Genomic DNA, 24,089 nt, shown 5'->3' on the forward strand with positions numbered 1-24,089 from the left:
CGGGAGGGCTGGCGGTGTCAGTCGGAGCTGGCTCCGTAGTTGCGGGAGGTGGGGAGGGGAGAAAACCTGACAATGGATTTCAAGAACAGTGGACCACCTTCCCCCGGTTCCCCGCACCTGATCTTGACCAGACCATGTTGCGTAGGAAGAAGAGGCCCCAAAGCGGGAAGAGATTTACACGACAAACAGACAGACCGTGAAAGCCCAGGGCTTTGGAAACGGATGGACCCGAGTTGAAATCCTGACTCCAGCAGTTTCTGGTTGTGACCCTGAGCCTCAGTTTCCACACCTGAAACGTGGGCCGTCATATCGTGCCTACCTCATTCATTCCAAAATGTTTACTGATTTAGGGCGCCTGGGTGACTCAGTCGGTTAAGTGTCTGCCTTTGGCTCAGGTCATGATCCTGGGATGGAGCTCCAAATAGGGCTCCCTGCTCAGCGGGGAGCCTGCTTCTCCCTCTCCCTTTGCCGCTCCCCCTGCTTGTGCTTTCGTGCTCTCTGTCAAATAAATAGGTAAACGCTTAAAAAAAAAAGTTTACTGATTTAAAAAGTGGGGGGAACAAAAATGTTTACTGAGCATCTACGATGTGAATGTGTCAAGCTCTGTTCTAGATGCTTGAGTTTCATTGGTAACCAAGTTAATGCCAGAATTTGCTCTCATTGATTCTTCAGGGTGATGGAAGATGTAAGTCATCATACACAAAACAATTAAGTAATCATAGCTAACATTTATTGAGCATTTACTATGCCAAACACTCAGTTATCTTCAACACAAGCCCTATTTTCACCACTGTTTTACAGATGAAGAAATAGGCATGGAGTTGGTAAGATAATTTCAGAGCCTGGTATTCCAGAGACAAGAAAGAGTTATGACCAAGGACAGGAGGGTGAGGCTAATTTAGGGAGAGTGGGGTCAGGGAAGCTCTCTCTGAGGAGGTGACATTTGAGCTGAGATGTAAATGACAAGGAAACAATCATGCATGAAGTTGGTGGGGGGTGGGGGGGAGCAGGGAACTTTCCAGGCAGAGAAATCAGTAAGTGCAAAGATCCTGAGGTAGGCATGAGTGTGGCCTATTCCTGGGGCAACAAGGAGGCTGATGAGGCTAGGCTGCAGGAGAGGAGAGCAGGAGGTAGATGAGGTCAGGGAGGTGATGGACACACCAGGTCCTGTAGGACCTCAAAGATGTGGGAAGATATTTGCAGTTTGTTCCTATATCCTCCGTGAGCCCCAGTGAGAGCACAGATGTAAATATGCCTGGCACATGTAGGCACCCGTAAATGATAGCAACTCCCATCCATTTCTCAGGGAACACCTACTACGAAAGACACCAAGGTCAATAATGAATTCGAAGTGATGGCCAAGGTAGATGTAGGCCATTATCCTTCTATGATCAAAGCTGGTTGTGTTATTGACAGAAACAAAACAAGAACCCAGATATCCTGCCTCCCAAATGCCCATTTCTCCCACCCTCTACCTCCACAAGCTCAGAACTCTGCACTGGCCACATTGTGCTAAGGGCTGTTACTGGCGTGCCCCCAGAGGGCCCTCAGTGGGAGCCCAGAGTTCAGATACTGCAAGCTCCGTGTGCTGGGGGAGGGGTGTGGAACCACAGGCAGATGGAGTTCACCCAGGTGTGTTGTGTGTATGTGTGTATGGGGGGGGGGGGTGTCACACAAAGATGAGTCAGTCCTTGCCCTCCAGGGGTCAGGATTCACATGAGCTCAGTGACAGTGGCCCAGATAGCTTTTACTTCTCTGCAAAATGGGAGCCATTCCAGCACCCATTTCCCAGGGGAGACGAGCAGGTTCAGTGAGCTCAGGTCTGTCAAGTGCTCAGCACAGTGGCTTTTGGGTAAGACTAATGGAGCGAGTTTTATTACAAGTGCTTTCACAGGGAGATGCCAAAAGCCTGGAAGATGGGAGTGGAGAGGAGGCAGCTCTGCTCCGGCGGAGCGGGCACTCCGGGCTGGCTTCGGATTTTCTCTCTGCCTCTAGGTTTCCTCCTCTGGGCCACTTTTCTCTCTTCTCTCTCTGTCTCCCTTTATGTCTCTGGAAATGGGTGCTTGATCCCTCACTTATGAGCTATGTCCCCTTGAGCAAGTGACCTCCTTTCTCGGCTATTCCGACTTCCGATCCTACATTGTTTTTTCATAGCTTTATTTCCCCCATCGTTCTGATTCTTTCTTCTTTGTGTTTCTCTTTCTCCCTCTCCTTCTGTTAATCTGTCTCCCTGTTTGGGTCTACAACTGGGCTGGGCAGGAGGGCCAGGCCCCTGGGAGCCCCGAGCATGGCCAAGGACAGTACCTGATACACAACAAGTACCAAGTAAAATGAATAAAACCCTACTCTGGGCGATGCTGGGGCCCCAGAAGCCACTGAGAGAGCTGGGATCCTGTCCTCGCTGAGCTCAGAGTCCAGGAGAGGAAGTTATTAGTTATTGGTTGAATGGGTGCATGAGTGAGTGAGCTAACTCTCAGGCCGGCTTGGGAAACAAAACAAAAATTGGGTTGAGGCACTTGAGGCATAGGATACTGCTGGAACAAAGGTCAAAGGCCCAGGAAGAGTCTGAAGAGCTGGGCCATCTCGGAGAGAAGGCTGAGGAGTGCAGCAAGGGGCTTGGAGGCCATGGAGGGGAGCCCGAGCTTCCTCCTGAGGGCACTGGGGAGCCATGGCAGGTTCTAAGCTGGAGAGGGACTGGGCAGTTATTGCTTTAGCATCACCACTCTGGCTGCCTAGCTGTCCTATGGGAGGGGGTGTTGCAAATGGGAAAAAAAAAATGGGGTGTGACTGGGGAGAGGGGGGGCCTGGACCAGAGCAGGGGCTGGGGGAAGATTCTAGAAACCTGGAGGAAAAATGCCTGTTCTTCTTGCTGCTGGGAACGGAGGTTCGCACGACCACCAGGGGGCAGCCAAGGCTACAGGTTTGAATCTCTCTGCGTCTTTTCCGAGGGTGGGAAGATTTACACCTTGCTTTGGAGGTGGTGGTGGCAGCGGGGGGAGTAGGAGATAACTGTGCCCCCGCCCCCGCCTGAGATCCCCTCTGCTCTCCTGCCCCCAGCCTGGCCTCTTGGGCCCCTGGAGCCCCCACCCCACCAGCAGGAGATTATGTCAACACAGCCCCGCTGCTTCTAGCCAGGACAATATTTGCCCTCAGGATCCAGGAGGTCGCTATGGAAACAAGAGGCAGGGTGTGGAGGGAGCACCCCCTCTGGGAAGAGGGCAAGGGGTGCTGGGCATCTCTGCCTCATCTCTGAGTGTGTCTTTGGGAGAGTTTATCTCCATCCCTGTCTGTCTGCTTTCCAAATCTCTGTCTGGACTATCTCTTCATCCCTGGCTCTGTCTGTCTCTGGAAACCTGTCTGCGGGTCTCTGTCTCTCTGCTGGGCCATCTCTGTGGGTCTCTGTCTCCGTTCTTTCCTGTCTCCCAGCTCTAGGCTTCCCCATGTCTCTGTCTCTCTCTAGGTTTCATGTCTCTACGTCTCAGTCTCTCTTTGGGTCTTTGTCTCTGTCTCTCACTTGGCTCCCATGTCTTTTTGTCTCTTGAGCCCCTGTCTCTGGATCCCTGTCTCTTTTCTGTCTCTGGGTTCCTGCGTTTTCTGTATCCTATTTGTGTGTACATGTAGTGTGTGTCTCTGTGGGTCTCTGTCTTTCAGGGCTCATCTATCTGCAGTTCTGAATCTCAGGGGGGTCCCCCTCAGCCTCCCATTTCTGGCCTCAGTCCCCATGGGGTGCCCCCGCTCCCCATCTCTCTCTGCCTCATTTCTCCTGTACCATCTGCTGGCACTTTGGGCCCCTGCCTGCTCCCCACAGGCTCTGCTTGGCTGCAGCCCCAGCGGGGTAGACTCAGGCCTTCCAGCAACTTCCCTTGAGGGGCACTGTCTGCTCCTTGCTGGGGGTGAGGCGACAACAGCACCCCGCCATGATCCAAGACCCGAGGCAATGGAGAGAGAGAAACTGAGAGACCCTGAGCGCTGACAGGAGATGGGACAAGGGGATGGGAAAGGAGAAAGATGTGTGTGTCCGTCCTGTCCCCTCCCCAGACCCTGGGAGACTGCAGAGGACCCAGGAGGGCTGCAGTGCGCAAAGGGCCAGTCAGGGACCCAGACAGCACACCTCTTATGCACCCCATGCTCCCTTTTCCCCTGGGGTCCCCCGCAGGGCTGTGGGTGAGGATCTCTGAGCCCCAGCAGAGTCCTGGCTCACTCGCCTCTCCTCAGGCCCCACCCATCATTCAGGCTCACTCTCCCTCCATCCTCCCTGTCTTCCTCTCAATGTGGCCTGCGCTCTGTCCCTGTCCCCTTCCCCTATATCTGTCTCTGTCTCTCTCCCTATCTCTCTGTCTTTCTCTCTCGGTGTATCTTTCTCTGTCTCTTTCGATCTCTTTCTCTCTCTCTCTGTGTTCTTCTATGTCTCTGTCTCTTTCGATATCTTCCTCTCTGTCGCTCTTGGTTTCTCTTGTCTCCGTCTCTTCCTGTCTGTCTGTCTCTGGTCTCTCTGGGCCCTTAGTTTCCCTTCCTGTCTCTCTCACCACCTCAATTACTCTCCACTGTTTTCCCCTTCCCCAGTCTCTCTCCTCCCCCTTCCTAACCTCCCCCCAAGGTCCCAGCCCTAGCTGAGTGCCCCCCCCTCGGCTCTCTTGGGGCCAAGGACAGACTCCCTCCCAAGCCCAGCCTCTCCCTGAGGTGCTTGGCTATCTCAGACCCCTCTCCCTCTCCACTCCGTGAACCGAGCCTTTCCCAGGACCCAGAGGGCGTCAGGAATGTGGGGCAGAGAGCAGGGAGGCCAGCTGGAGGCCAGGGAGCCAGGACCACCCCCCTGACCACCCCCCTCTCCCAGACTTGTCTCCTTCCCACTCCTGGTGCTGGACCTCGCATCCCCCCTACTCCCTGCCCCTGCTGGCACATCAGGGCCTCAGTTTCTCCTCTGCAAAGTGGGCACATTCACCTCTGCCTCACTTAGTCCCTAGGTCCCAGGGGACCTAGTGCTCCTGAGTGTTACAAGTTGACTAATGTGCGTGCATCGGCGGTTTGTATTACTGGGAGATGAGAACATCGAGAACCGGCACGGCACTCGGTTTCTAAGGCTTCCCCCTCCTGTACAGATGCTCCCCGGTCCCCATATTTTAGAACAAAGGAAGAGACTGGAAGTGGAGACTGTGGGAAGGTGTGTGATTTGGTGGCGTCTCTGACCATGAGACCCTGTGTGGCTGTGGGTTCGTGCGGGATGGTGGCACGATGGGGTGTGATCCTGTGTGCGTCCGTGGGGCTGCATGGGACGCCATGAGGGTGGCACGGTGGCATGTGATGTGTGTGGGACTCTGTGGGACTCGTGAGCGCGGGTGCGGATGGGGAGCAGAGTCATGTGTGTCCCTACCACCGTGGCACTGGGTGTGACCGCGTGAGGGTGACAGCGTGACAACATGACACCCTGAGAGTGTGGGCCTTATTGATGGTTGGGGGAAGTGTGTTGTTGGGGTGTGGCTGTGGACTCTGGGGACCGTGGGAACTGTGAGAGTGTTGACGGGTATGGTTGCATGACCTAGTGTGGGGCCTGCAGCGGGGGAGGGCAAGGATCATATGCGCAAGGGACCGCGTATCAGTGTGTGTATGTCATCATCGGGGTCATCCTTCCAGCCTCTGCTCCATGTCCAAGCCTGTGCTGAATGGCTCTGGGAACCTAGTGGAGACCACAGGCCAGTGGGGAGATGAGAACTAGTGATTGTGCGACTGACACAGTGTCACAAGAACTGTGGGAAGCCGTGATTTTGTGGCTCTGTGAGCGGAGTCCAGGCGCAGGGCTGTGTCGCTGTCAGTCGGTGTGGGGGGGTGATGCGGGGGGGGGGGAGACCTCTGCTCTCTGAGTGACGGCGGCTGTGTGCCCTGGCTGGTGGGATAGGCGCGACAGTGGGAGAGACTGTGACCCCGGCTCCGTGACTGCTTCCATGTGACGCTGAGCGCTGAGCGACTCTGAGATCCTCGCGGGCCACTGCCCCCCCTCCCAGGTCTCTGCCCCAGAGCTCCCCCTCCAGCTCCCTGGCCCCGCCCTCTCCCACCACCCCAGGCTGTCACCTCTTCCAGAGCCCAGGAGAGAGAGGCTGTAGAGACAGCAGTGGAGCGCCTGGAGTGACTGACCAAGAGCAGATCTGGGACAGGTGAGGGCTTTCCCGATCCCAGCCCGTCCCCCGCCCCCATGTTCCACTCAAGCCTCTGGGGTCCCTGTTTCTCTGTTTCTTAGCCCCTGCCTTTGTCTCATTGTCTCTCTGTACCTGTGTTCTCTCTTCTCCAGTCTGCCCATCTCTCCGTATCTCTGTCTCCATGTCTCCCCATCTCTGTCTCCATGTCTCCCCATCTCTGTTTAGCCTCTGGATGGCTCTGTTTCTGTACCTTCATCTCTCCTTGCCCCATTCTCTGTGTCTCTCTCTATGTCTCTAGCTCCTCTTTGTCTCCTAGCCCACACTGTATCTGTCTTTTGCTCTCTGATCTCTTGCTCCGTGTCTCAGTCTGCTCCAGCCTGTATGTATCTCAGTCTCTATTTCTTTTTTTTTTTAAGATTTTATTTATTTATTTGACAGAGAGATCACAAGTAGGCAGAGAGGCAGGCAGAGAGAGAGGAGGAAGCAGGCTCCCTGCGGAGCAGAGAGCCCGACGCGGGGCTCGATCCCAGGACCCCAAGATCATGACCTGAGCCGAAGGCAGCGGCTCAATCCACTGAGCCACCCAGGCGCCCTCAGTCTCTATTTCTATTTCGTCCATTTCTGGGGCTCTGTCTGAGATCTTCTCCGCTTCCCCCTTTCTCCACAGGGTGCTGTAGGGGAAGGAATTGGTGTTAGACTAATTTTCAGGCATCTGGGCCCCTGCAAGCCCAGGGTCTGACTCCTCTCTGGTCCCTAGGGAGAGGGTTGTTCCGTTGACCTTGGGCTTCATGCACAGCTGGCAAGTTTTATAGGGTCAGGATCCTATTTGCTATTTGAGAACCCTCTGGGCTCAGACAGCGGGAACCCTGAGGGTCCTTCAAAGCTCCACGCCTGACGGTTACTGTGCCCTCCTCTCCCAGGCAGTCCCCCAGATTCCCCAGAATCTCTAGGTCTAGACTCCCAGTGACATTAGCGCTTCCGCCCGGGGCAGCTCTAGGGCAACCGCGCCCTCAGCAAACACCCCCCTTCCCCCGCCGCTGCCCCAGCAACAGTTGGGGGCGGGCCTGGGAATCACGTGCTGGATCTTGGCCGCTCCCACTCTCCCGCCACCCCTCAATTCACCACTCGTGGGGGTGGGGGTGGGGGGGCACTGCCTCCTAGTCCGCCTGTTCGAATCGCGGAGCGGGTGTCGCGGGGGCTGGAGGCGGAGGGCGGAGGCTCCTGACTGTGCCCTGACCCTCCAGGCCGGACTGCCCCTACTAGACCAGGCTCTCCGCCCCCGATGCCCCGCCGTCCTCACGATGCTGAACTGTTCGCCTTGGCGACTGCTGCTGCTGCTCTTGTGGTGGGGGCCGCTGCTCCGGAGAGCGAAGGTGAGGACCCTGAAGAGCCACAGGAGTCCGAGGCTAGGAGGGAGGTCTGGGGACAGTTTTATTTTTTTATTTTTTTTTAAAGATTTTATTTATTTGACAGAGAGAGAGAGATCACAAGTAGGCAGAGAGGCAGGCAGAGAGAGAGGAGGAAGCAGGCTCCCTGCGGAGCAGAGAGCCCGATGCGGGGCCGATCCCAGGACCCTGAGATCATGACCTGAGCCGAAGGCAGCGGCTTAATCCACTGAGCCACCCAGGCGCCCCTGGGGACAGTTTTAAGGCTTCCCCCGCGGCAGAGAGACTTTTAAGACTGCTCACCTGTCCAGATTCAAGTTGTTTCCAGTTTCTCTTCTTTCCCCCTCAAATCCTCTTGATGATTTCCAGCCGCTCCTTCCCCTAATTTTCCTGAAGGTTTTCAGCCCCCGCCCTAGTAACTCTCCTGGTCTAGGCATCACTTAAGACCTAGAAGAGGTTTCTAAGTCACCCAAGACTCCCGGACAGAACAGGGCAGCCTCTTCAAGTCTCTGTAGGGTGTTTCGAGCCCACATGAACCGTGCTCCCGGGGCGGGGGGGGGGGGGTGGTCGGTCGGGGTTGGAGGGGCCTCCCTCCTCTCTTTCCGTAGACAGGCTCTGTTGGGCAGACGGCGGGGGAGCTGTACCAGCGCTGGGAACGGTACCGCAGAGAGTGCCAAGAGACGCTGGAAGCCTTGGATCCCCCAGCAGGTTTGACCAGGGGGGCGGAGACTGGGGGGCAGGGGAAGGACTGGGGCTGAGAGGGGTGTGCTTGAGGAGGGGCTAGGATTGACGGACGGAGCCTGAGGAAGTCTGGGGTAGAGGTGGGCTGGGTTGGAGTGGCCTGGGTCGGAGTGGCCTGTGTGATGCTTGGCTTCGGCGGGAAGGACCTAGACCTGAGTGGTTGGGGAACTGGGGCACAACGTGAATTAGAGGTAGAAGCCAGGGTTGAAGCTCGAAATGGGCGGAGTCTCCGGCGGGGCTGCAATCAGGTGGGTGGAGCCTGAGTGGACGATGGATGGGGCGGGGCCGGGGGTGTCTGGTGGGAAGGGCCGCGATGGAGCCGGGGACTGGACCACCCCAGGTGGGCGGGGCCAGGGCGGAGCTTGCTTGGGAACCGCGAAGAAGCCTTGGGCTGTGCGCGGGTCCATCCACCCGATGTCTGGCCTCCACGCCCACTTCAGGCCTCGCCTGTAACGCGTCCTTCGATATGTACGTCTGCTGGGACTACGCTGCCCCCAACGATACTGCCCGTGTGTCCTGCCCCTGGTACCTGCCCTGGCATCGTCATGGTGAGGCGTCCCCTGGACCCAGGGCCCACCCCTGACAAAATTAGCTCCTGGCCCTTCCCTAGACGCCACTCCCAGGAGTTTGCCTACACTTGATCTCCAGCACCTCTCTGTCCAGCTGGGTGTCTCCCCGTGCCTGACCAACCCTGGCTCTGTCACTTAATGCCCCTTCTCTTTCTCTTTATCTCTCTGAGGACCACAGGGTTCTTATTTTCTCTGGGCGTCTTGGTTTTTCTGTCCTAACTAGTTGTTTGGCCTACAGCAACTTACTTAGCTTCTTTATGCCTCAGCTTCCTCTTCTGTAAGATGGGGTTGATAACGGTATCATTTTTATAGGCTTGTTATGAATATTAATTTAATTAATACACATAAGGGTTTATTATCAGCACATCATTTTGGCTATCTCTGCCTTTGTATTACTTTTGTCTTTCTGTTTCATTCTCTGTGCCTCTGACCCCTTCTTTTGTTTCCGCCACAGTGGCCGCAGGATTTGTCCTCCGCCAGTGCGGCAGTGATGGCCAATGGGGACCTTGGAGAGACCATTCGCAGTGTGAGAATCCAGAAAAGAATGGGGCCTTTCAGGTAAGAAGCAGTGAGGGATTCAGGTCAGGAGGTGCAGGGAGAGATGAAAAGGCAGCTGCCTCAGGCCAAGCCTGAAACCCCTTATACTATTCAAGATTCTAGGTTCCAAGCAATAGAAACCCAACTTAAACTTGCTGGGTGGAGAAAGAAGGAGAAATGTATTGGCTTCTGTGATTGAAAAGTATAAAGTATCAGCTTCGGGCACAGACGGATCTAGGTGCTCAATGGTGTTGGGAATCTTTTTGTCTCTCAACATACCATGACTTTTTCTCTGTGATGATCTCATCTATTCTGTGGGATGGAAACTGTGGTCCTCATTATTTAGCACCAGGCTCACATCCCACCAACCAAACAAGACTGGGGAGACAGAACTTTGTTCTTAATAGCTCTAACGTAATGTCCCAGGACTGATACTTTGGGTCATGCATCCAGCCTGCACTAATCACTGTGTATGTATGTGTGTGTGTCTGCATGTGTAGGGGGTTATAGAGAATGCTCTGATTGGCTCATCACATGCTCAGTCCTGGACTGAGGGGCAAAGTTGGCCCCACTCAAGCAAGGATAGTTGGATCCCCAAGAGAAAACTGGGATGTTGTGCAGGAACCAAAAGCAGGGTCCCTTTCTGGACCTGAGTGGAAACACTGAACTGTTCCTGTGTCCTCCTACCCTCCTGCAACCCCCGCCTCCCGACCCCGACCTAGGATCAACGGCTGATTCTGGAGCGGCTGCAGGTCATGTACACTGTGGGCTACTCCCTGTCCCTCGCCACGCTGCTGCTAGCCCTACTCATCTTGAGTTTCTTCAGGTGGGACCTCCAGCCTTGAGTCACAGCAGCAGGGCCTGGGCCTTAATGTGCCCAGTAAGATGGGGTGGTCAGGCTCCACAAGTGACCAACCTCCAATGGGGTTCTGTGGGAAGGGCAGGGAGGTGATTTAAGGGACTCTGTGTGGCCGAGAACAGGTCCCCAGGGGTCCCCAGACTGTGTCCCAAATCCCGTAGGCGGCTACGCTGCACTCGCAACTACATCCACATCAACCTGTTCACATCTTTCATGCTGCGGGCGGCGGCCATCCTCACCCGAGACCGTTTGCTACCTCCACCGGGCCCGTACCCAGGGGGCCAGGCCCCTGTCCCGTGGAACCCGGTGAGCAGCACCCCTCTTTTTCTCAAATTGGGATTCTGCCTCCTCTGGTGGGGCCAAGAGGCCGCCAGCCCATTTACTCCTTCCTATACCATCAACAGTTTCTCTCTCTTGATCTCTCCAAACACATTTGGAGAGGGGCCCTCCCCGCTCAGCCTCCTCCATCACCTGCCCCATCACCTACTATATGGGACTTTTCCCTTACTTGGCTCTCATTATCTCACCCCTCCCTGGACTTCTCCAGCAAGGAGGGTCCCCTGCTGGAGGTGAGGCTTGGCGAATGGGAGAAACTGGTAGGGGCGGGGATTTGGTAGATATCAATTTGTGACTGTGAAACAAAAGTGGGGGAGGCTAGAGGCTGAGGGTAGGAGTCCCCATGCTGGAGGGACAAAGGTGACGGGGTGGGAGAAACTTTTTGGTAGGTGAAGTAGTTTAGTTCAATTTTTAGAAGGCGATGGGGTGGGAGAGGCCATATTTGGGGGCCCCGTGTGTGGGGGGTGGGTTGGGAGGTGGGGGAAGGGGACTCTGATAGCAAGAGAAAGATTCCAGTTGTTAAAGAGGTAAAAGCGGGACAGCTCATAGAGGGGAAGAGAATGGAAGAGAGAAATCAATCCCAGACACCATCCTCTGGTGCTGCAGAGTGGGAAGTGAATAGTGGCTTGCAGACGGAGGCGGAAGGACGACCAGGTGAAGGAGGAAGGCTTGGGGACACCCTAGAGGCCCTGACCGCCCCTCCCCCTGTCCGGCCAACTCCTAGGCCATTGCTGCCTGCCGCACAGCCCAGATCGTGACCCAGTACTGCGTGGGTGCCAACTACACGTGGCTGCTGGTCGAGGGTGTCTACCTACACAGTCTCTTGGTGCTTGTGGGAGGTACCGAGGGGGGCCACTTCCGCTGCTACCTGCTTCTCGGCTGGGGTGAGCCCCGACCCTGTCCCTTGCCCAGTCCGGCGCGCCTTCACTCCCCGATTCCCCTGCTGGTCTACCTCAGGGGGTTTCCTCCCCTCTCTGGGCTTCTGCCTCCCCACCCCGGCGGGGGAAATTCCGCGGGTCTTGGGCCTGGCGGGGCCCGTGCGCGCGCTGACAGCTGCGGCGGGGTGGGGGGCGGGGGTCGGGTCTGCACAGGGGCCCCCGCGCTTTTCGTCATTCCCTGGGTGATCGTCAGGTACCTGTACGAGAACACGCAGTGAGTCTTGGGGTCTCGGGTGGGGCCTGGGAGGCGGGCGGAGCTTTGAGGGACTCTGGGCGGGTTTTGATGGAAACTTGGGGAGGTTTGGAGGGCACGTGCAGTCAGGGGCTTGGAGGGGTTGGGTAGGATCTAAAGGAATGGGGAACTAGGAAAGATTGAGTCCGGGGGAGGGGGCGGAATGGGGGTGGAGCCTGTATAGTAGCCTGCAGGGCTTTAAAGGAACGTGGGTGTGGCATTAAGGAAAGTGGGCGGAGCTGGCGAGAGAGGGTGTGTGATCCAGGGAGATGGGGGTTTTTCTCTTAGCTCCACTCTTCCTCCCCCAGGTGCTGGGAACGGAACGATGTCAAGGCCATTTGGTGGATCATACGCACCCCCATCCTCATGACCATCTTGGTACGGCCGACCCTGACTCCAGGCCACCCTCTGGAAACGCCCACCCTGGGAAACAGGACGCCACCCTCTGCCCCCCAGGACAGAATGGGGATGGCTCAGCCTCTATCTCTCCCTGCAGATTAATTTCCTCATCTTCATTCGCATTCTTGGCATCCTCGTGTCCAAGCTGAGGACGCGACAGATGCGCTGCCCGGACTACCGGTTGAGGTGAGGGAGCGGGGCGGGGATGGAGGAAAGGGGGCGGGTGCGAGATGGAGGACCTGGGTCCACGGGACCACGGCCACCCTTTACTCCTAGGCTGGCTCGCTCTACGCTGACGCTGGTGCCCCTGCTGGGCGTCCACGAGGTGGTGTTTGCCCCGGTGACAGAGGAACAGGCCCGGGGTGCCCTGCGCTTCACCAAGCTCGGCTTTGAGATCTTCCTCAGCTCGTTCCAGGTGCTAAGGCGCTAAGGCGGGTGCAGGGGCTATACCCTTCGTCCTGGGGCCCTCCTCCCCAGGCACGGGGTCCACAATCGTCCAGTGATGCGGCCGCTGAATGGGGTGTGAACATGTTTACTTGTTCATTCATACATTCTGCACAAAACTGGGCTCGCTCGGTCCTGAGCTGGGGAGGCGGACAGACCAGGAAGCCTCAGCAGCACTGCCCCCTAGTGCAGATGGAGGGCTCTGCAGCCCCGCGCGACCAGGCCCAAGTTCAGGCTCTGCCACTTCACTGCTCAGTGGCCTTCTCCTAGAGTCTGAGCTACGGTGAGGTAAATGGGGTGCCGACGGCCCAAAATGTAAGGAGGCACTCCAAAATTTAAGGCCAACCCTGCACTTGCCCTGCCTGACCCTAGTCACCATGCCGCTTTTCTTTGTCCGGCCTCAGTTTCCTCATCTCTAAGTGGGAACAATACTAATCTCACCTCACAAGGCTGTTCATTCATTAAATTCAGCAGAAATGTATTGAGCCCTTACTGTGTACCAAGCACTCTTGGAGGCCAAGAGCCAAACGGTCCCTAACCTGTAGCGGGAGAGACAGATGCTAAACATGCTATATAAATAAAATACACAGAGTGTCAGATGGAGAGATGTGCTTAGAAGGGGGGGAGCAAGAAAAGAGGGGAGCAGACAAAATATGGGGTTATAAACAGCTGGTGAGAGCCTCACCGAGAAGACATTGGAGCAGAGACCTGGAGAGAATAAGCCAGGCTGGCAAATATTTGGGGGAAATGTACCAGGAAGGGAAAAGTCAAGTGTGAGATCCCTAATGTGGGAGAGAGTACCCTTCCTGATGGAAGAAGGACAACATGCCCGAGGCGGTGGGAGCCAGAGGCAGCAAGGGGAGACAGGACAAAGAGGTGAGGTACCCAGGCAGATCCCTGGGCCAAGTGAGTACCTTGGCTTTGCCTCGAGTGAGTCAGGAGCCATGGGAGCAGAGGGATGTGATCAGAGTTAGATTTTTAACAGGATCATGGAAATTAATAGCAAGATTTGTAAGATCTTAACATAAAGAATTGATTTGTTTTACTTTATCAAGTAACAATAGTAGTTAGATTTTATTTTATTTTTTTAAAAGATTTTATTTATTTATTTGATGGACAGAGATCACAAGTAGTCAGAGAGGCAGGCAGAGAGAGAGGAGGAAGCAGGCTCCCTGCTGAGCAGAGAGCCCGATGCAGGGCTCGATCCCAGGACCCTGAGACCATGACCTGAGCTGAAAGCAGAGGCTTTAACCCACTAAGCCACCCAGGTGCCCCGTAATTAGATTTTATAAAGTTTATATGTAAAATGTGTACTTATATGAAGATAATTCTTAAGTAAAAATAATTTATTAATATATGTAATATATATAATAATGTTATATAACAAGTTTAAGGCTAACGCTATGTACCAGGCGCTCCAGCTTCCTGCATATTATTACAATTCTTACAACCACCACTGCATTATGACCCCATTTTCCAGATGAAGAAATTGAGGCCCAGAGGGGTTAAGTGCTTGCCCAAGTGGGTCAGAAAGCCGGGAAGCAGTTCTCATATCTTGGCAGCCTACCTCCAGGGTCCCCTGTTAACCCTCTCAGCAAACCCGGGAGGGCAAAGGGGGGCGAGGGAGAGGGTGATTGAAGCGGTCTAGGATTGGGGTAGCGGCAACCGAGGTTGTTTGGGACCCGGTAAGGATCCGAGCCCCCACTCTCCCGTTTAACCTCTACGCCTCCTCCCGGCAGGGCTTCATGGTCAGCGTCCTGTACTGCTTCATCAACAAGGAGGTAGGGACAGCCCCGGCTTGCCGCCCGCGCCCTCTGGCGGCCGCGCAGGGAACGTACGGGAGCGCGGGGAACGTTCTGAACGCGGTCGCCCTGCAGGTGCAGTCGGAGATCCGACGCTGCTGGCACCGCTGCCGCCTGCGCCACAGCCTCGGGGAGGAGCGCCGCCAGCCATCGGAGCGCGCCTCTGGGATCCTGCCCTCGGGCTCAGGCCCCTGCCGGGGCGCCCCTGACTGCGCCCTGTCTTCGGGGACCCTCCCAGGGCCTGGGGATGAGGCCAGCCGGGTCTTGGAAAGTTACTGCTAGGCAGCGGGATGCTGTGTCCATTCGAGTTGGCATGCATTTGTTGAGAGCCTACTGTGTACCAGGCCCAGCATGGAGGGCGCTGGAGAAACTGGGGTGCGGTGGGAGGGGGGAAACAGAAGACAAGGTCCCTGTTCTCCTAGAGTTCACAGGTCATAATGGGGGGGGGTGGGCGGGCAGCAAAAACAGATAAGTTAGACACACACTGTGGAATGGCTGAGGGAAAATTAGAAGGGAGCCTAAGGTGGTCCAGGAGGGCATCTCTGAGGAGGTGACACTTAAGCCATGCAAGAGGTGAAGGAGACCCTTTGGGAAGAAGATTCTAGGCTGAAGGCAGCATCTGCAAGGGCCTTTCCACAACAAGGAGCTTGGCGCTGCCTGAGGACCAGACAGGACCAGACGCTGCCATGTGATGAGACAGATTACTAGGGGCAGGAGAGGTAGCTGCCGAGGGGTGTGAAGTGGTCGGACTCTGGTGGTATTTAAAGGCAGAACTGAGAATTTGCCACCGCTTTGCACCAGGGAAGTGCATCAAGAAAAGTCAAGGAAGACTCCTAGGTTTGGGATGGTGGAGAGAGAGATGGGGTCAGCGTGGGGTGAGCCAGCAGTGCTCTCTGGGCAGTCAAGCTGGGGAAAAGGCCCTGGAGCTCACGGGAGAGGTGAGGGATGGAAAGAGAAATGTAGGCAGCACTGGGGGAGGCCAGAAAGGAGGATTTGGTGTGTAGACTAAACAGGAGCCATTCAGGGCAGGCCTCAAGAGCTGAAAGCAGGACCACTGCTGGCTGGGGGGGGGGGGGGTGGTGGTGGATGCACCTCCCCCATTCCTGGGCAGCCCCTGGGGAACTAGGAGAACTGGGGAGAAGCTGACAGCCTGTATCTGGACCACCTGTACACACAGAAGACTCTCACTCCTAAATCTATCCCCCACTCAGATCCAGTTAGCACTGGGGTGTTGTTTTCCTTAGGGTCCCCAGTCCCCTGGAAAGATGTGCCCCGCAGCAGCTGAACGGGAGTCCTTCAAGCTTGGGGTCGCCCTCTAAGGCAGGGGCCTTGTCATTCAAGCATGAGAAACAGCTGTATTTTTGTGCATGGGAGGTGTGTGGGAGAATCTTCTTGGCCAGGCCATCAGGAGAAATGAGAGGCAGGCTGCGTGCCTGTGGGGGCCTTGCAGTCTCTGCAGCCATGTGCCGCCACAAGAACACGGACACCGTTCCACCCCTGTCCCCCATGCCTAAGAGAAACCCCTGTTGGGATTGTTCATGTGATCTCTCCATACTTAACTATTTACAGTGTATACAATTAAAATCGTGTGTGTGTGCTGAATGTTTTCTGAGGGCTGCTTCTCTAAATGGTAGTGTAGGAAGAGTAAGACTGCAGAAACCAGCCAGGTCCAAACTCAGTTTGGCTACTTCTTAGCTGTGCGACTCGGGAAAAATTCCCAGTCTCAGTTCCTACTTCTGGAAAGTGGGTATAATGATGGTATCTACATTTTACGGTTGTCTGAGATTCCAGCGAGTCATTCTTAAGATACTTCCTGGTGCACGATGCGTGCTTTTCCTGCACTTTCTGCTCTTTCACCCAATGAAGGAAGAGGTGATTAGAAGCCATTTGGGCAGGGGTGGGTGAAGACGTGAGGAAACTCAGCCTGAGGCCCAGCAGGGTGCCCAAGGCCGGAACTGCTGCTGCCCGCCCACAGGGCAAGGATCTGAAGCCAGGACTGGGACTCCAGGGCCTGTGCTGTCCCAGCTCCTGCACAAGAATCGAAGCCTTGCAGGGGCGGGGAGTGGGGCAGGAGCATCTCCTGCAGCAGCACCACTGCCCCCGCATTATACATAACTTGGCTCCGTCATTTCCTGAGTAACCCTGAGCAAGTCACTCACCCTCTCTGGGCCTCAGCTGTCTCACCTATAAAATGGGACGTCTCTAATATCTACCCACTAGATGACTGTTCCCATTACATGTGGGCCACTCAGTAAATGTGCACCTTTATAACCTCACAGCTGTCGCCCCGTGTCAAGCTTCCTCTTCCTGTCACTATCGGACTCATGGACTAACTCAGGATGTGCCTTCCACAAGTCGGTGTATCAGATATCTCATTTCATCCTGATCTGAGGCCTGCAAACTCCCGCACCCACCTGGTGTTTGGTCTTACCTGGAGAACAGAGCGAGTGATGCAGGCAGAGAAAGAACACAGAGACACAGGTTGGGGAGAGCACAATGTGTGCATATCAGAGGAAGACCAGGACCTTCCTCATCCCCCCACAGTTCGTGAGCCCCCCCTTCCCACCTCTATCTCCCCACATTGGTCAGAGAATTTCTCCCAGGGGTAATGAAGTTGTAATTTGAGGCCAGTGGAGCTCAGGGTTAAGCCCCAGGCTCTGGCGCAGGGTGGGGTTGAATTACGCCATCACCACTTCCTGGCTGGGTACCCCCGGGGAAGTGCTCGCCCCTCTCTGTACCTCAGTTTCCTCCTCTGGAAATGGAGGTCTTCATTAACAGTGTCTGCTCACGGTGGCTGAGAAGAGGTCGGATCAGCACAGAGCCTAGGGCCTGGAACCCTAACAGCTCAGCAGGTGTTAGCCACGATTGCTACCAGTATTTGGGTACTGGCTGCTCTAACTAGATCCTCCTCCTCCTGTCAGTGAGGGCCGGTCGGGGCTCTTCTGGGTGCTGCTGGGTCCGTCCCCAGCACTGCAACACAGACCTGGCAGAGGCGGCACTCGGGGGGCTGTTTTCTGACCGAACAAATGGAAAAGACTGCAAGAAGTTCTGAGCTAGACCTCAACTAACTGAGAGATGGGCAGAGGGAGAGGAGAGAGAGATGCAGTGATAAGGCAAAGCTAGAAAAGGTTAGGAAAGGAAAGGGAGCTCTCTGTATCCAGTCCATTCGCTTCACAGATGGGGAAAGTGAGGCCCGGGAGAGGCAGAGATGTCCTAACCCTAAGCACCTGGCCCCACACCTAGCTGCTTCCCTTCCCCAAGTCTGACCTGCTTGCAGACTGTGAGAACAGACAGATGCCACTAGAAAAAACACAGGACTTTATTATTCCCATTACAAAGGGCAGGTCTTCACAGGATGAGGGCAGGAATTCTGACGGCAGGGAGGAGGCCCCTATTTGCCGGCGATGAGCGGGTTCCGCAGGACCACGATGACAGAGTCCCCGCGCAGGAACATCTTGGAGATGTAGCGGTCCTTGTTGACTGGCTTGGACTTCTTCTTGCCCTTGCCACTCTTGGGGACCTCGGTCCACATCTCCTTCACATTCTCTAACACCATGTTGCAGTGCCTGGGGTGGGGGGAGGCACGGGGATTGAGGGAGGAGCCTTCTATCTGCCCCTCTTCCAGCAGCACCAATAAAAGGTGCAGGCCTGGGACCAGGACAGCTGGGGCTCCCACGCCACCTCTGCCAGTCCTCAGGTTGAGGCCTGGGCAAAGAACTTCACCCCTCTGGGCCCCAACATCCTGCTCTCTAAAATGGAGCCATTCCCAGAGCCCCCCTCACAAGCCTGCCATGAGGATAAGTCAATACGGCATTCTGGTAAAGACTCAGAACAGGGCCCCGGCCCAAGGTAAAGGTAAGCAAAATGGATCTGCTTGAGTTTCCGAACTACAAGGACTTCCAAAGGCAGCAGCAAAGGAGCCGCTTCTCTGCGGAACCAGAGGCCCCTGGGGCCTCTGAGGGTACACAGCGCCTCCACTGCCAGCCCGCGTGGTCCCTGTCTCCTCACGGGGCCAGAGGGATGCGTGTGAGGACAGGATGGATTGGCTCCCTCCACAGGCACTTAAAATGAATACAGCCCTGAAGAAAAGAGAGGATACCCCTGCCCGGACGGGGTCCGCATTCCAGTGAGGAGAGAAGAATGCGACACAAGTCAACAGACGGACCGATACACTGTCAGATTATGTTACCTGCTGTGAAGAACAATTAAAGCCAGGCGAAGGGATAGAAGGAAATGGTACAGAGTGGCAAGAAAAACAGAAAATAGTTAAGAAGAGCGGGGAAGCTCTGCGCCTTGCTACGGAGTAATATCCAGGAGGAACTGCTGAGTGACAAATGCCAAGTACGCGAGGAAAGTGATTCTTTTTTTTTTTTTTTTTTTTAAAGATTTTATTTATTTATTTGATAGAGAGAAATCACAAGAGAGGCAGGCAGAGAGAGAGGAAGGGAAGCAGGCTCTCCGCTGAGCAGAGAGCCCGATGTGGGACTCGATCCCAGGACCCTGAGATCATGACCTGAGCCGAAGGCAGCGGCTTAACCCACTGAGCCACCCAGGCGCCCAGGAAAGTGATTCTTTAAGAAAGCAGGTAGGAGGAGCATCGATACCGCCCCCTTGCTTGTACAATACAGAATCCTGGAAAACATTCAGAGATGGGGGGACAGTGGGGTGACCTGGGTAGACTGGGGACAGGCTGGACAGAAAGTCTTCCATTACACTGCTACTACTGTTTTTGGAATCCTGTGAACATGTGAGCAATTTAGAGAAAATAAGTTTAAAAAAAAAAGCGGTGGGGGGGGTCGCCTGCCTCAGTGGGTTAAGCCTCTGCCTTCGGCTCAGGTCATGATCTCAGGGTCCTGGGATCGAGCCCCACATCGGGCTCTCTGCTCAGCGGGGAGCCTGTTTCCTCCTCTCTCTCTGCCTGCCTCTCTGCCTACTTGCGGTCTCTGTCAAATAAATAAATAAATAATCTTAAAAAAAAAAAAAGAAGTACCGTACCAATATGGAAACATTTCCAAGGTATACTGTAAAGTGAAAAAGCTGAGGTCTAAAACTGTGTGATGTGCCGTTAGCAGTGAATTAAAAGTAAAGGAAAGCACCCTCCTCTGTCTGTTGGTCTGATGTCATGCGAGGAGACAGACCTGAGGAATTCGCCATGGAGGGATTCGTGGGGAGGGAAACTGGTGGGCAGGGAGCAAAGACTCGCTCTTCATTGGGTGCTTTTGTTTCTTTTCAATTTTGCCTCAACTGAATGCACTGCTCCCCCAAGAAAGTAACGTAATTAAAACAGTAAGTACCGGGGTCAAGAACGCCTTAGCGCCCTGCAGGGACGTTCTCAGACCACTGGCACACTGTGAAAACAAGATGCAGAAGAGCACATGGGAGATTCAGTCTTATAAACAATTAAGTTTATGACAGGACAGCATGTCAATTAGACCTCAAGAAAGCTGCTCGCTAACACCACAGAGGGGTCCCTGCATGTGTGTGAGAGTCCAGTGGTGCGGCAGGATACGTTCTAGGGTGAGGCTGGGCAGGGTGGAGAGGTGGGAAGCTGATGTGGGGACAAGCAGCAGCAGCAAGGGGAAGAGGAGAGAATCACCGTAAACAAAACAAAACAAAACAAAAAAAACAGGGGCGCTTGGGTGGCTCAGTCAGTTGGGCATCTGCCTTCAGCTCAGGTCATGATCCCAGAGTCCTGGGATCGAGCTCCCATCAGGCTCCTGCTCGGTGGGGAACCTGCTTCTCCCTTTCTCCTCCCAGCTCACCTTCTCTGTCACTTTCTCCTTCTCTCTCTCAGATAAATAAAAGGGGGGAAAAAAGTATACATGTTGGGTGCCTGGGTGGTGCAGTCAGTGGAATGGAGACTTTGGGTCTCAGCCTGGGTCACGATCTCATTGTGAGATTGAGCCCTGCCTTGGGCTCTGAGCTCAGTGCAGAGTCTTGCTTGGAACTCTCTCTCCCTCTGCCCCTCCACCCTAAATTAAATAAATCTTATGAGTGCGCGTGCGCACACACATACATATATAAATAAACCACCACCTACTGTGCTGTTGCTAAGTGCCAGGCCCCTCTTCTAAGCACGAAGTCCGCAGTCCTCACTGCATCTCACCCCCAGGAGGCAAACACTAGGGTCACCTCCAGCTTCCAGTGCAGGATACTGGGCACAGTGGGATGACATTCTGGTAGTGGCAGAGCCTGTGTTCAAATCCAGGTCGACCTGCCTCCATGGGCTCGGCACTTCCTGTTCTCATTCTCACTGTCCTCGAGAAGAAACTGAGGCTCAGAGTGATAAGACCCATTCACGGTCACATAACAGCGTGTGGCAAAAACATTCTAGACTTAAGCTTGGCCACACTACTTCCTAAATGCTAACTGAAGCCTGCAGGTTTTATGTTTACTGAGCCTTTACCATGTGAGCTACTGAGCCAAGGACTCTTCCTACAGAAATCCTTAATCCTCACAACTGTCCTGGAGGGGTATTTTTATGATGCCTTTTTTTGCAGACAAGGACACTGAGGCCCAGAAAGGAAAAAAAAAAAAAACCACTCGCTGTTCCGTCTGGCCAGAACACCCGAACCACAAGTGAAGCCTGCTCCTTCATTGTATCTAGGTCTGATCGTCATGGCCTCTTCCTATGGGGCCTCTCGCATTACAGTCTAGGACAGCACCTCCTTCCCAGCACTCCATATTCTCACTTGGCTTTTCTTTTTTTTAAGATTTTATTCATTCGCAATAGGGAGTGAGCAAGAGCAAGCACGAACTGGGTTGGGGCAGAGGGAGAGGGAGAAGTAGACTCCCCACGGAGCAGAGACCCTGACGCCGGGCTCAATGCCTTGATCCCAGGATCATGACACGTACATGGGAGCAGATGCCCACAAACGGAGTCACCCAGGCGTCCCTAGCTTTACTTTTCTTATGACAAATTATTTACGTGCCTGCTGTCGGCTTCCGACCTACGACCTAAGTTCTCTGAGTATAGGACCCATCTTTGCTTTAGTCACTGCTGTGTCTCTGGACCCTAAAAAATGTACTAGGCACGGGTACTCTACGTTATAATGGCAAAAAGTGATGAAGAGCTTCCTGTGTGTCCAAGGCTGTACTGATGACTTCACTACACGTCGCATGTATTAAGTCACTGAATCTCTGCAACCACCAGAATTAGCGTCATTGTAGGGAAGAGATAAAGTTACTGGCTGAAGGTTGCCTGGCTGCTAAGAGGCAGAGCTGGGACACGAATCCAGGAAGCCTGGCTCCCATGTACGTGCCCAGCACTACTGCACCACACAGCTGGAGGGACCGCAAGACATGGCAAGACACCATTGCACCCTGAGGTCTGCAGGTTCTTATGCCCCAGGACTCTGAAAACCTTGCCTTCGGTCTCCTCACACTGGAGCTGGGACCACATCTCTGGGCTTGGACAGAACATGTTCCAGGACCCCGGCGCTCACCTGTCAAAGGCCTTCACGCGGCCCAGGAGCTTCTTGTTGTTGCGACAGTTGATGAGCACCTGGGTGTTGTTCTTGACTGACTGTGTGAGCACAGAGAGCGGACCCGTGTTGAACTCCTCCTCCTCCCGCTTCTGCAGCTCCTCTGGGGTCATCTCACTCTTGGGCTTGTTGAGGAGGCTCCTGAGTGGGCAAGCATGGAACCCACAGGTGAGGGGACCCAGTGCTGGAGCTTGTGGGGTCACATGGCCTTGCACTTGGGTGTCTCCCCAACCTTTCCCCAACACTCCCACCCTTCTGCGTAGTCCCTCTCGCTTGCCATCACCTCTCGGATGCTTACCAGACACTGCCAGCCTCACACACCCTCCGTTGAGCTCCAGATCTCCCAACCACCCCCAACCTACTCCATCCACACAGCCTTCCTCGTCTCCATCCTTCTAGTTCCCTGAGCAAAAAACCTCTGATATCAGTTTGAGTCTTCTCACATCCTACATTCAATGTACCAGCAAATCCTGTCATCTGTCTCTAAAATAGACCCAAAATCTCACCTTTCTTACCATGGCCTAACCTCCATCACCTCTCTCTTCTAACAGCCTTACTTGCCTCCCTGCCTCCACTCATGCTCCCCAATGGTCGGTTTCCCAGAGGAGTCCCACAGGTTGTTATCAAAAAGTCAGTCATATCTTCTCATGCTTCGAAACCCTCCCATGCCTTCCATCTCTTTGTAAAAGATAAAAATCCAAAGTTTTTACAATGCCTTGCACCTGCCCATCCCTCTGGTCCACCAGTGGCCTCCTAGGTGGTCCTTTAAGGTATCAGGCAAACTTTCACCTTGGGCCTCTGCATTTGCTTTCCCTCTGTCTTTACCCTCCCCAGATTATCTTCGTGGATCTCAGGGTCTTCAGGTCTTTGCTCAACTGCAGCCTTCTCAATGTGTCCTGCACTGGTTATTAAGTTACTCTCTCTCAAAACTGGCACACCCCACTGCTTTTACCCTGCTCTATTGTTTCTTAACTCACAGCTCTGGTCACCTAATACGCCCTATGCCTTACATGTTTATTATCAGTGTATTCAGGGAGATTTTTTTTCTTATGGGGCAGGGGTGGTATTCACTGATGTATCCCACGTGTCTAAAGCACTGCCCAATAAGGGACTGCTCAATAAATAATTGCTGAGTGAATAAATAAATCAGGAAAATCATTTCGGCGACTCGTGAGCTGAAAAAGTCCCGAATGAGGTGAAACGCCAACCGCTTCCAGCTCAAACTGTCTGGAAAAGTTCCGCACCTAAAGCCGTTATTTCTAAAACTCCACACTTCCGTTTCCCAGGTTCTTTGCTTCCCCTTAAAATCCGTTTTAGTAAGACCAATTATCTGGGAAATCCTAGCCCATTAACGGATAAAGATGCCTTCTCTCTCGAACTCAGGACCCGTCAAAGGCCCCATGCCCGCCCTCAAACTCGTCAGGAGCAAGGTGCGTACTTTACGCCTAAAATCTCTGCCCTCGTCCCGCCTCTGCGGCCACATTTACGCCCTCAACCCCACTCCCGCCACCAAAGCCTAGCCCGGCCTCACATGGTAGTAGTGGTCGCGCTCCCAACTCAGCACCGTCTCCTCCGCGTTGCTGCTGCCTCTGAAGGGAGAGCGACAGGCGGGACTTCCGTTTCCGGCAGCCCACTTCCGCTGGCGCCTGCGCGATCCCAACCTGCGGAGGCGTGGCCTGTTGCCATAGCGACCCGCGCCAGCGCCGCGCAGAGGTGGGGTGAAAGCATTACGTAGTAGTTCAAGGTGTTGCGGCACCGCACGGGGCAGATATTCACGACAATGGAGAGAAGGAAAAAACGGATTTGACTCAAATCATTTCGTTGTAGAGCGGCACAGGTTGAAGGAGGGAAAGGACACCCCTTTCCAAATGCCCGCCGGCCCTGCCTTCGGGGGCGCGGCCTCCGCGAAGCCAATCGGCTCCTCGCTTCAAGGACGGACACCGCCCCTTTTCCTTCGGGGTCTGTTCTATTACGTGTCTATTGATCTTTCCGACTCCGAGTAACCAATCCTTTGCCTTCGTACGGGAGGGGCGTGGACTTGCGCCTGGGTCCAATGTTTTCCACGATCAAACATTTCTCATTGGCTTCCTTTCCTTCGCTGAGGCGGAGTCTACCCCTTTCGCGCTCCCTTTTGGGGTTGTGCAATTCTCAGGGGAACCAACCGCCAAAGCCCCAGGGAGACAAGGAGGCGTGTTTTCAGAACGACAGTCCCCATTGGCTTCACTGACCGAG

At 54.6% G+C, this 24,089-nt stretch overlaps 2 protein-coding genes across 7 annotated transcripts; one reads left to right on the forward strand and one right to left on the reverse strand.

Annotated features, from left to right (window-relative positions):
- The first annotated feature begins 6,114 nt into the window (after window positions 1-6,114).
- Window positions 6,115-14,708, forward strand: GIPR (gastric inhibitory polypeptide receptor). Of its 6 annotated transcripts, none has more exons than XM_045988478.1 (13): window positions 6,115-6,149; window positions 7,376-7,504; window positions 8,125-8,224; window positions 8,698-8,805; window positions 9,281-9,384; window positions 10,086-10,189; window positions 10,384-10,528; window positions 11,283-11,710; window positions 12,037-12,106; window positions 12,225-12,313; window positions 12,404-12,542; window positions 14,311-14,352; window positions 14,449-14,708. In XM_045988478.1, the coding sequence occupies exons 2-13, from the start codon at window positions 7,433-7,435 to the stop codon at window positions 14,653-14,655; spliced, it is 1,608 nt and encodes a 535-aa protein (XP_045844434.1). In that variant the 5' UTR covers window positions 6,115-6,149; window positions 7,376-7,432; the 3' UTR covers window positions 14,656-14,708. The 6 variants fall into 6 exon arrangements, with proteins under 6 accessions (XP_045844434.1, XP_045844433.1, XP_045844431.1 ...); XM_045988477.1 differs by having other exon boundaries at window positions 8,129-8,224; XM_045988475.1 differs by having other exon boundaries at window positions 14,311-14,708.
- A 2,962-nt stretch (window positions 14,709-17,670) lies between these two features.
- Window positions 17,671-23,476, reverse strand: SNRPD2 (small nuclear ribonucleoprotein D2 polypeptide). Its single transcript, XM_045986934.1, has 3 exons — window positions 23,389-23,476; window positions 21,819-21,998; window positions 17,671-17,939 (listed from the first exon to the last, which is right to left on the reverse strand). Coding segments are annotated over exons 1-3 (357 nt in total). The 5' UTR covers window positions 23,391-23,476; the 3' UTR covers window positions 17,671-17,764.
- Between the last annotated feature and the right edge of the window lie 613 nt (window positions 23,477-24,089).

This window comes from Meles meles, chromosome 19, assembly GCF_922984935.1.
Source record: "Meles meles chromosome 19, mMelMel3.1 paternal haplotype, whole genome shotgun sequence".
Classification (NCBI taxonomy): Eukaryota; Metazoa; Chordata; class Mammalia; order Carnivora; family Mustelidae; genus Meles; species Meles meles.

Bases quoted from the DNA above. Each gene is read 5' to 3' on its own strand.
- SNRPD2 (XM_045986934.1), bottom strand. The intron at 17,940-21,818 runs GTGAGCGCCGGG...CCCCCACCCCAG, and splicing joins CGCGTGAAGGCCTTTGACAG to GCACTGCAACATGGTGTTAG.
- GIPR (XM_045988472.1), top strand. From the start codon at position 7,414: ATGCCCCGCCGTCCTCACGATGCTGAACTGTTCGCCTTGGCGACTGCT. The intron at 7,505-8,128 runs GTGAGGACCCTG...TTCCGTAGACAG, and splicing joins CGCTGCTCCGGAGAGCGAAG to GCTCTGTTGGGCAGACGGCG. The intron at 11,711-12,036 runs GTGAGTCTTGGG...TTCCTCCCCCAG, and splicing joins TACCTGTACGAGAACACGCA to GTGCTGGGAACGGAACGATG.